The following is a 12072-nucleotide window of genomic DNA, read 5'->3' as shown; positions in this document are numbered from 1 at the left end:
TTATTTTGACATTCTCTTTTCATTGAATTTAATTGTATTACCACATTTTGATGTTTTTAAAAAAAATGTATTGAACTAATTATGAAACTACGAAACAAGTTAGTCAAGTCCGATACAAATATTTTACATGTGTTTAATAAGTTTATTAACACGATGTTACATGATAGTTACATGAATTACAAATTTATTTAATTTCTTTGAAAGAAGATTACAAAGTTTTTAGTATATATCAATACTGTTAATAAAAAAAACACTAATATTTAATTCTCAATTAAAAATGACTTTTATTTTCAATTTTACTATAGATATATTACAAATTTACAAGTGCTTCTAACTTTAGTTAGTGTAGTAATTTAGTATTTATCCATTCATTGTGACAATATTACAATTTACACGGTAACTTAGAAAAGAAAAGATTTCATTTACACAATATATGCCATATGAAGTTTAATCCAAAAAAGAATTAAATTTTAAATTGCATGTAAAGCTATTGATGTTTCCTAATTAAAATTTAAATTGAATAAACATTTTCTACTTATTTTTATCTAATTATTGCACCCTTTTTTCATAGACTAGTTTCACTACTGCAAAAACAATTTAATGATCTTGTCAAGAAAAGGAAAAAAAAAAAACAATTTAATGATTCCTTCTAACATTGGTGAATTGATATTCTCCACAGAAATACAATTGTTTATCAAATAAAGATATATAATAATTATGAAGATAACACATATCTATCCAAGACACAATTTGTCCACTACACACTTCGTTAAAGATAATTCAAACTCTTGTAAAGATCGAAAGTTCTTAAATGAAAAGATTTACTATCTTGTGAAAGGCTTATATTGAATAAAGTTCTAGTGAAGCATTAGATCTATTCCCAACTAGAAGGGGACTTTTCATCTAATTTGGTCATCTTTTATGAGACAAGGTTTTAGCATTAGGTTTTTCAATATAATTGTCGATGGTTTTTTTGAGTATTTTACTACACTTTTTCATGCTAGTCACAAGTTCTAATCTCTTATTGATTTTCATTTGTGAATATAACTTTTGTATGACTAGCTTAATTTCAAGTTGACAAAATTTGGTGAAATACTCCCTTAATCCTACATAAAGTTCTAGCAACTACTCTTGCTGTCACCAATTCTTTTTGGGATTCCACTATAATGTGTTTGAATTAAGGATTTAGAGGGAAGGAGGGAAGGGAGACATCTAATGTTCAAAAAAAGAAAAGGAACTAGAGATTTGGAGACAAATATAACCAAAGTTCATCTGTGAAACTTTATATTTCTACCTGCCATAGAGGCATAGACTCCTACAATTCCATGCACTTACATTCAATAACACATCTCCAATGCTAATCAGGATTCCACGCTTTAAAGATATAGTATCTGCACTCGAGCAACATACCATCAAAGCTACGAATTATATCAATGGCAAGCTTCACGTTTACATTGATGAACGCTATACATTCACCATATTGTAAAACAGACAGACAGCATATAGCAAGCTAAGATTCATGCATCTACGACAATTAGCTTCCAGGGAGAACTCCCAGGCATCTCTGACATTCATGCAAAAACTACTCTGCTAAAAATTACTAGAGAGATCCTCCAAGAAGTGCCTTGGAGAAGCTCTAGTAAACTAACGCGGGTTTAGAACTAAAGAGAAAAACTGCCTCAAAATTCAGAACTGGAGAAAAGAAGTGTCTTAAAAAGTTCCATTTATTATTATTGAGATTGAGAGATTGTATCAGTACAATCCAAAGCATTGCAAGAGACTATTTGTTCATTACATGTCCAGCATTCTTCCCCTTATCATGGCCTCGGCTTTTCTCACTTGCTTCACTGGGCCTATGATGAAAACCTACATAAAACAACAGTACTATATAAGTAACATAGCAATGGTTGCGCTTCAAGCTACACATTTGTAGACAAATGCAGTGAGTTCGTGATTATATGACAGTATATAATACAACACATTTAATTCCATAACCATAAAAGTCCCCTGATGTCTTTAATGAGGCTCCTATGTAGAGTGGGATTTAGATGAATGTAGTCTTGCATAATTGCAAAATGCCTTTAAATAAAAGTTATGGAATACTTTCAACTAAATTACTGTTAAGAGAAATAAAGAATTTGCAACAGAAAGGAGTTAACTTCTTTCCCTGATTGCATCAGGACTTTATATTGTTTTCTATCTTTGGGCCTTTGGCAATGACTTTTAAAGTTAACGATGGAAATTTAAGGGCTTTCCATTCTTGCTTCCTTAAAAATAAGAAAACAATAGAAGTGGAGATTGTGACGATCAGTCGATCAATTGTAGCTCTGTTGTAACCTAATGAGGGTTTCACATCAGGTACATGCCTCATTGTAGCATCACAGGAGAAACACATAATTAATTACTACATTACCAATAGGGTGTTAATATCCTACTTCACAGATTTCCAAACTCACCTTATCAGGGGGACCCTTTGATCCTCCAATGAGAATCTCTGCACTGTAGATCACAAACATATACAGCTGTGTAAGATGTAATTCTTGCAAATATAAAGTATAACAGATAGAATTGCCTTTTAAAACAATTTTGAAAAGATTGGGAACTTAATAGTTAAACACAGCCAGACCAGCTGATACTTAAATTTTTTTCTTTTTTTTTTTTTTTTTTTGGCAATTGATACTTCATAGTTTCAAGTATTTAGAAAATTGTGTTTGAGTTAAAGATAGAAGATGAAAATTACTTGCACGATTCCTTGATTGCCAGAATTGAAGCTCCTTTTTTGCCAATCACACGTCCCATTTTCCCTGGTGGAACATCAAGAACAGAAAGGATTTCCTCTTCAGGAGCTTCTGTGTCCACAGGCAGGTCATCTGAACAATAAACACACCAGGTCAACAAGGTTCTCATCTCATCAAGGGGGCAACCAAATTGTTCTGTGTTCACTCCAACAAGAATTACAACATAAAGTTGAAACACAGAATATTAGGTGATTACCAATATAGGCTTATGCCTCACAACAACCTCTTAAAGCAGGAAGTGAAAAAGGATAACTCGAGTCTGGCATCACATGCAAAGGAGAACAACAAATTCATTACTGTCATTCATCAACAAGCTTCAGTTGCCACTCTCCAGTGGAGAGATGAGGAGACAATAACCTCAAGACCACACACCAAACGGAAACAAGCACAAATGCATGTGCACATGAGAAAAAATAATAATATTCAAGAAGAGAACAGCAAACAAACAACAGAGAAAACAGAGTAAACTGATATACAAAGTATATTCTCTTACTCTAAAGTTCTTTTACATGTCAAGGGTCCCCGGAATCATGGATGTAGAAAACTTTGACCATATTTTCCAAACCATCTAACATTATTCCTCCACTGTTCCCTCCATAAGGTGCTACTACCACTCCTCGGCTCTCACAATTTTCCTCCTACACCAATTCCATCTCCAAACATATAACACAATCCTTATTTCTACATCCAACTTGTAAAAATTTTACACATATAAATGAGTTTGCCCACCACAATTTTCATGACCCTAGTGAATTATTACAGTATTGAAGTGGAAAAAGATGCAAAAACAAAAGATTCTATAGAAGAATGTATTAACGGCATTTCTTCATTCTTCTCAAATTAATTTTGGCCCAACTTGCCAACCCATTTCTGGTGCAACTGATCTGGCACAGTTAGTCAGGCAAACTAAGTGGTCAATTACCCTCTACCCCCCGGCCCCCACTAACCCAGATTAAACCAAGGTGGGACCCTCAAAGATGGTAGGGGGAGCCACACTCCTCCCCCACAGGTACTGTGGAAGGAAAGGAATAACAGAAACTTCCTAGATAGAGCTATTGCTTCTAATTATCATAGGACCGAAATCTTTTCATGCCTTTGGGCTCGGGTTTACTCATATGTTTCATTAGGGTTTGTTTGAGATCCAATCAATTCTTTTTCGATATGTTCTTGACAATGAAGTACTGATTTTAGTTGTACATAACTTCTTGTTTCAATTTAAATCATGTTCTTTCTTTACGAAATAATAGCCACCACCTTGTAGTTTTTGAATCAAATTCCGCGATATAATTTGTGAGCATAACACTCTTCATTCATCAACATGCAGTCTTAAGGCAGTTTGAACCCCAAGATGTAGCTCCATATAAAAAGTGTGCGCATTAATCTTTACTTCCCTAGTGCCTACCCTAATGTCCAGCCATCTTTTGAAATTCATAAACAGTAAGGCTTCAACTCTGATAAAACTCTCCACATATACAACTTAGCATTCAGTCATTTGCTCCTTCTGACTTCTGAGACTTACCATGTTGGAAAATGTCATTCATCAAAAGCATGCACTGTCAACATGGGATGTTCAGTGTCACCAGCATGATCATCTGAGGATAAACAACAAAGTGAAATAACGAGGCCATATGCCATACCCTAGGCCTAGGTAAAAGATCTGAGTCATCTGACCCTTATGCCTCAAGGCACCACAACATCAAACACACAGAGACACAAAACTAAATAAATAAATAGATAAAAATTAATTTCTTGTACTTATCTAGGAAACTAGAAATTGCTCAAAAAGAAAAGAAAAAGAGAGAGAGAGAGAGAGAGAGGGGGGGGGGGGGGGGGGGGGACTGATGTAAGTCAGTAAGGCTTCATAGTTTTGCCTTTAATCCTCAACAGAGATGAATTGCAAGCTTGAGCAACTAATTTTGGAATTTGAAAAAGACAAAAGCACTTGAAATTTTATTTTGTCCCACAAGAATTTTATAGCACTTCATATAGTAGCTACAAAATTTATATTTGTTTAATTTATGGCTAAAAGTATTGACAAACCTGGAATAGAAGGCAAAGCAGGCCATTCAGCCAAGTTTTCATCATTTATACAGAAGCAGCGGCAATACAATTCACCACGAACTGCAAGGTTCCACAGAGATTGGGCATTTAGCTTCTCCATCATTTTGTGATAGATGTATAGCAGAAAACGGACGTCATCAGCAGCTGCACGGATCATGAGGTCAGATAATGGCCTGTATTTCCAGAACTTTGGATCCTGAAAATAAAATACAAATATCAGTTAAAAAAAATTGGAACAGACAAGTTACTGTGCCAAAGGCCGGAATGGAGGGTTGATTACGTTAAATGTCCAAAAGGTAGCAAATATAACTGGTCCAACCATTTAAGTCATACAGCAGTCAAGTCATTTCTCTCTAAAATCTCAAGATAGTGCAAAATAACATTACATTCCAATCATCATCTAGCTTGTGTGGAAGCCAGTCAGAAAATATGATCATAGAGGAAAACTTATAGTGCATAACTATATGGAGCTACACTATTTGGGCTATTGCATTCATTAGTAAATTGTCAATTTGTCTTCATGACTCACTAGCACAGTGCTATATAGTTGAGAAGAATGTGCTTAATAGTAAAACATCCATGTACATAAACTTCTAAACATAGATTAATTACCAATGCCAAATTTCTTCTCTAAAACCAAGCAATCCTGACTTCCTAAGCCTAACCATTCTAATTTTAAAATACCCATAAAAAAATATGGGGAATGAGCCTAATGGACCCTATTAATCTAATGCCTAAAATGCATGGATCTTAAGAATATGAATGTACTTTTCAATCAACACAAAAATTGAAAGGAAAAAAAGGCAGCAGATGCATTTAGGCTTTAGCAATATTGGCATCATTTCAAAAACATTTTATTCAGTAGAACTCAATGTCTGGTCCCATCTTCAAACCAAAAATGACAGACTATTTGAAACTCACCTGCCTCAAGAGAACCCGAACCTCCTCCTTCTCAAGATAAGATATTCCTGTAGACGACATACATTAAAAAAAAAAGTTTTATATGAACGAAAATACAAATCAAGAACAGGAGTTCATGCATGATAAAACTCAATAGTTCACATTGCATAATGTAACACAAGCATATTAAGAAGATCATCAGTAAACAACGGCACAACACAACCCAAAATTTTATAAGTACAACCAATTTGGTCATGCCATCATACTAATGTGAATATTTAAGAGTATTAGCACTATGGATACGGCTTTGCAGGGCCAGAAATGACTGATTGCTGACTGAAAGTTTATAAAATCTGAGTTTGTGGCATGAAAATCAAGTAATCTCACCAGTGTAATAGAAGGTCCGCCTAGGCGATGAGGCGCAAGCAACATAGGCCATACGCCTTTTTTTGGTCCAAGCAGGGCGGTTTTGGCAAGGAGCACAACTTTTTTCGCATACCTTTATTTACATTTATTAAGTACGCTATGAGGTGCACCAAGGCACACCTAAGGCACAAGAAAATCCCTATCACCTTGACACACCTCAAGCAATCTTAATATGGGATGAAGGTCTTCTAATGTCATGCCAATGCTAACCTCTAGGTAAAGTTTCACGGTTACATGACATTCACATATAGTACAATTTGAACACGTATCAGTTTTCACCAATCACAGGAAGACAATTTCATGGAGACCAAAAGCATTGCAGGACCAAAAAAAAAAAAAAAAAAAAAAAAAAAAAAAAAAAAAAAAAAGATCCACTTGTTGCAGGTTGCATTCTTGTTCGGAGCATTTATCATCAAAACCCAATTTAGAGGAAGCCAGGTCATACAAAAAGGAAACTAGAGGACTAGAGATTTACAAAGTAAATCACCACATCTAAATCCAAGATGCACATCATTCTCTAAGCATCAAGATTATAGTTAATGGGATAGCCAGCATGTACTTTTGCCAAATTAAGCAATCGATCTCCAAATAGTTGTTCAATTGAGATTTGAGATGTTATCACTCTTGTTCCAATAACCAACCAAAAATATTTTTTTGACACTCTACCCTCCCCCTTTTATCTAAGACTCCAACCTAAAATTAGCATAAGCATATGCAAAAGTTGAATGCTCCCATAGATAAGAAATTTTGTCAACATATTGATAAAACAAATCTTCATTGGGCCATAAACAAGACCAAGGAGAGTTTGATCACAAACAAAGAAAGCAAGGTTCCAACCTACAACCAATTGGTAATAAAATAACCTACTAGTCTTATAAGTTGGTCATCCTTCCTCTCTTTCTTCAATGTAGTCTAACTAGTCCCTATATAAGTTATTTCTATACTACCCACATAGCACTACCCCTCATGTGAGCCATCTATAATCTAGCTATAAAATTAGGTCACTACCATCCTTGTAAATCCCTCTTTAGACTTCCAACACAAGGTCAATTGGTTGCAATTATGTTGGGCTACTTGCTCCAAACAAATACTCATATTCGTGTGTCGTCTCATCTAGCAATCTTTAAGTTATTCGACTTTCCTTTAGGCTTATAATAGGCCAGAATCGTCCGCTCGGCTACAAAGATAACTTTCATTAGGCAATACAAAAGCCATACCCGGAAAGATTGTTTGACTTAATACAAAAACAAAAAGGCGTCATATTAAACCAATTGGTTTATTGGAGGGAATATCTCATGAATCTTATAAGTTAGTCGCCCTTCCTCTCTTTCTCTACTATGGGACAGCTAATCTCAACTCCCTTGTGAATTTCCTAGCACAATATCTAGAATTCTATACAAATGAATTAATACTTGCTTACAGATTAAGACTGGTAAATAGGCAGTGGAGTGCCAACCATACTAGTCTTACTGTAACTAAGATGAACTTTCCTAGTTTCAAAATCTAGTAACTAGTAAGAAAAGTCTAATTATACGAGATAAGGATATGATACACAGAAATAATCTGGATGAACTCCCAAACAATTTTACCCGTATTAAAAGCATAGTTTACCTAAGTTCAGGTACAGCCTACCCTAGTAAAAGTAACCCACACTTAAGTAAAATTTTAAAGGTGTGGTCTATAGTTCTACACTGTACTCCTTATTGTTAGACACTTTCATTTCAGGGTAAAAGCATATTAAAAGTTAGGCACAATAAAATAAATACCGTGACAAGTGTAATACCACAATAGCGTGGATCTGCAAGAAGAGAAACAAATGAGATGTAGTCATCGGGCCCTTTGGGACGTCCATCCTGTTCTTCAATCAAGGTATATGCTATCTGTGAAATATATATATCAATCACATCAGTTCATGTAGGATTTTAAATTTTCTACATCCATGACAGAAAAATTTAAGCAATACAGTGACTATAGTCAACCAGTAACATGCCCTTAACAAGAGGATGCGAATGAAAAACAAATGCATATTCATAGTAAGCACTTCTAAGAAACCAATCCAGAGAAGATGAATCTCACTGTGTGAGGTCAACCAAAATGATACTTCGCTTACAATCCAGCACACGAGAAAGCTCATACTCATGCGACAATTAATTAGTCAAATTGCTCTGCATTTTTACTAGTTGAATCGCATAAGTAAGTTGCCACTTGCCAGATGTTAGAGGGAAAAGGCTAATTAAACCAAGTCATGAAGCCGAGTAAAAAGAAATTGGTATTTAGGTGCCATGAATCAGTAAGTACATACTCTTTCCATTCTCTTTTGCTCTACTCACTTTCCATTAGTCCGTTCTTTTTCATTCTACTCACTTTGCTTTATTCTATTTTAGGCATATACGTTTCACCATCTTACCCATTTACCCTACAATTATTAACTTTTTCGCACTCCCTCTTAATTCACCTTTTTCTTACACCCACCCACCTTTTTACATTATCTCTCTTACTTTATCCTACTTTTATCTTACACCCCACTCCCCATTTTCAATATTTTTTTAAATTACGTTTCTATAGTAGGTGAGTATATATAACATAAAAAGAACGGAGGGAGTATAAAATACTTACACTAGAGACAAAAATAATAAAAATAAAAAGAAAGTTGAAGCAGCTCAAAAGAGATTTTTCACATCCCAACATAACATTCTTCAGCATAAATAGTTCAATAAGGTCCAAAGATGCAGTACTTTGGCCATTGTATATACTTTTCATACTTAGAGAGTAAGTAATGGACTGGCCTGGCATTATAGGTAGTGCAATTACTGCAATATAATTCAGTTGTAGTATCTTGAGGAGGAAGATAAGTGAGTGGCGTAGAGGGGAAATGCTATAAATAAGAGCAAATTAGTGAGAGAATGGGAAAGAGGATATTCATTCTGTGTTCATCTCAGTTTTGTTGTTACAGTTTGGGAGAGAACAAGCCTCTTGAAAGCTTGAGTTATATTTAATTTTTCTGTGATTTCTTGCTTTTATAGAAAATGTCCTCTTCTTCTTCCTTAATTTTCTGCCCAAATATCAGTAATGAACAACGCAAATAATTATTGTGTTCTTCTAGGCATCAAATTGGGAAGAATGCAATGCCCTTCCTCTAACACTGTTCTAAACAAACCAAGTATTATAGAATACGGAGAGGTGGTGTAAGTACAGAAGGATAAAAGTCATAAAAATTGAGACTTTGGGATCATGAACAAAAATAATGTAAAAGGAAGACAGGAGGGAACAGAAAATCCACTGGGGTCTTCTAAGAAAATTTAATTAAACATTTATAAACACACTAAGTGAAATAAAGCATGAATTGCAAGAGTTCTTTCACTAAGCCACAGCCGCATCAAGGATTGACCGGATATTGTTTGTAATGAAGATACTGAATCAAAATAACAAATGTACGGATATGTAAAAAGGGAGAGACTCCTAAAGATAACAGGATAAATTCCTCAGGGAAGCACAATAACTAACTGGTCCAAATTTTGCAAATTTCTAAATTCCTATACCTTAGAAGACCCTAAACAGGTTCTTGAATACAAAAAATGTGTTTTAAATATTCATGATAGTACACTAAGAATCACAATAGGGACAAAACAAACGTTTGACTTCTCACAATTACATCACTAGATTCACTACCACATGCAGCCAAAATATCAAAATTCACATAGAAGCAATTCGGCAAACGTGAGGTACATAAATAAAGCTACTCCGTATCCGTATATTGACTGATCAGATATACAGAAAAATGCTAACCTGGGTGTCCATGACATTATGTAACTTGATGCCAAACTGGAAATATAATGCCTAGAAAATGGAAAGTCGTCAAATATTTTAGTTCAAAGCAAAACATCAATCAATTATAGATGGTGGATAGACAAATTAGAGACCTCACTGTCACGTTTGCAGTCATGTATAACTTTAGTGATGTATCTAGATTCAAGAGCAGGCTTACATGCTTCTATGAGCATGTCTCCACCTTCTATGGCATCCACAAGATATATCGCATCAGGAAATGCAATCTGCAATTAAGCGAAAAGTAAGCCACTACATTCAACTCAAACTATGAAAAATGATCTAAACTATACTAGTTACAAAATATACACACATACAATACTTTTTCACTGCTCCCATAGTAATATCAATCTACAAGTCCCACACAAAGTAAAAAAGTAAAATCTACTCGCTGTATAGCTGCACCCAGTACAGCAAGATCATATGGTTGTCAATTATGAGATCCATAAAATCAAATCAAATACAAATTCAGTGTTCAAGAAACCAAACACCCAACAGCAACAAACTACCTCCACCCCCCAACCAACCCTACCCGTCAATAATCAAGCACAAAAAAAAAAAAAAAAAAAAAAAAGGAAATTTTAACTGATGCCTCAAGAATAACAGGAATAGTCAATCACCTGCATGATACAAAGAGTTCCATAACGGCACAGGTCAACACCCTCACAATCGAAGCCAATTACCAGCTTTGTTTCAGGACTGGGCTCTAAGAACTCCACTGGAAGCTGTGAAGCTTCGGTGATAATATAAATTGGAACTGGTGGAGCATCATCGGAAACTAACCCACCTGTACAAAATACAGTTGATCGTGTCAAACTGTCAACTAAACAAATATACAAATGAATGATTTTGATCTTTACCTCTTCGTTTCCATGACACAGATTCATGGAAACATAAAGATGGTGAGGGGAATAACATATAACAAAGAGATATGAATATACATTGCTTTCCTCTTATATTAGGTAAATACTTCTACCACTAAGATTTCCTATCAACAACCCATGTAAATATGGACTGCAACCGAAAGCCCAATCATCAGCCAAAATGGCACCCCCAATTCAGATTATCCCAGAACCCAACGGAGAATCAACTAGAGATGAAGTAAACAAATCATTTCTCCTAAAAAAAGGTAATAAACAAAATGCTGGGTCATACTTTAATTTTCAATCAACTCAACATAACTAAGACCCCAAATCCTCCATATATGAACATATACAACCACAGCATCAAATAAACTAAGCATGCAATTCGTCGCCACGAGAGACATCAGCAGCACCATTTTTGTCTAAATTATGCACTACCTTTACCATTTCAGTATTCAATACAGGCAAAAACTACAGCTCCATCAGACCAAAAAAGTCATACACAAAAATCATCCAATAACCTAATGTCAATTTCATAACACCAAAGTTCCAAAAAAATCTATATAAACATATTCAATCAAAATACCAAAAACGATGAAACAACATATAAAACAGTTCTACAAACCATATATGCAACAATGGCAACAACAAAATAACAAATGAAAATAAACCCAATTCAAAAAACAACACATTTCACCAAAAATAGAGTTTATTCAAATACCATTAAAATGTTTGAATAAATTTATAAACTATATTACAAATGCTAAACCATAACTCCAAAAAATAATCAACAAATCCAAAAATAATTCATAAAAACAAATTAAACAGAGGTTTAATAGGAAGAAATTGAACCTGGGTTCGAAGGCAATGGAACATGGGCGAGGTGGGAAGGAGGATCGTCCGCCATCTGATCAGACCATTACAAGACTGATCGGATTTTTGGCTCAAACCTCACTTTTTTCTCTGTTTTTAAGTTTTTATTATTTTGGGTATTTTTTTTAAGGACACTATAGTGTATTTATAGCCCAGTGATTTTGAAATTTCACCTTATTTTCTCCCCCTTTTTCTAGAATTTTACAAGTATTTTATTTTCGTTTTTCTTGTCTTGTAGAAAAATTAAGACCTATATTGACCAATAAGATTCTTACATGTCATTGTAGAAAAGGGTTAATTGGTTTAAGGGTTTAGAGTGGCATATT

At 34.6% G+C, this 12072-nt stretch overlaps 1 protein-coding gene across 2 annotated transcripts; it reads right to left on the bottom strand.

Moving 5' to 3' along the window:
- Positions 1–1702: 1702 nt before the first annotated feature.
- Positions 1703–11858, bottom strand: LOC110740223 (piRNA biogenesis protein EXD1-like). 2 transcript variants are annotated; one of them, XM_021920706.1, is made up of 10 exons: positions 11726–11858; positions 10631–10797; positions 10106–10237; positions 9972–10022; positions 7969–8065; positions 5781–5827; positions 4839–5055; positions 2741–2870; positions 2457–2499; positions 1703–1866 (listed from the first exon to the last, which is right to left on the bottom strand). In XM_021920706.1, the coding sequence occupies exons 1-10, from the start codon at positions 11778–11780 to the stop codon at positions 1792–1794; spliced, it is 1014 nt and encodes a 337-aa protein (XP_021776398.1). In that variant the 5' UTR covers positions 11781–11858; the 3' UTR covers positions 1703–1791. The 2 variants fall into 2 exon arrangements, with proteins under 2 accessions (XP_021776398.1, XP_021776399.1); XM_021920707.1 differs by lacking the exons at positions 1703–1866; positions 2457–2499 and adding an exon at positions 2995–3057 and having other exon boundaries at positions 2778–2870.
- Between the last annotated feature and the right edge of the window lie 214 nt (positions 11859–12072).

This window comes from Chenopodium quinoa, unplaced genomic scaffold (genome assembly GCF_001683475.1).
Source record: "Chenopodium quinoa cultivar QQ74 unplaced genomic scaffold, ASM168347v1, whole genome shotgun sequence".
Classification (NCBI taxonomy): domain Eukaryota; kingdom Viridiplantae; phylum Streptophyta; class Magnoliopsida; order Caryophyllales; family Amaranthaceae; genus Chenopodium; species Chenopodium quinoa.
Note: the sequence above shows the minus strand (reverse complement) of the source record. Positions and strands in the feature narration are given on the sequence as shown.

Excerpts from the sequence above, each read along its gene's own strand:
- LOC110740223 (XM_021920706.1), bottom strand. The coding sequence starts at position 11,780 with ATGGCGGACGATCCTCCTTCCCACCTCGCCCATGTTCCATTGCCTTCG. Across the intron at positions 10,238-10,630 it reads GAACTCTTTGTATCATGCAG|ATTGCATTTCCTGATGCGAT; the intron begins GTGATTGACTAT and ends GCTTAATTGCAG. Across the intron at positions 1,867-2,456 it reads CAAAGGGTCCCCCTGATAAG|GTTTTCATCATAGGCCCAGT; the intron begins GTGAGTTTGGAA and ends TGTTTTATGTAG.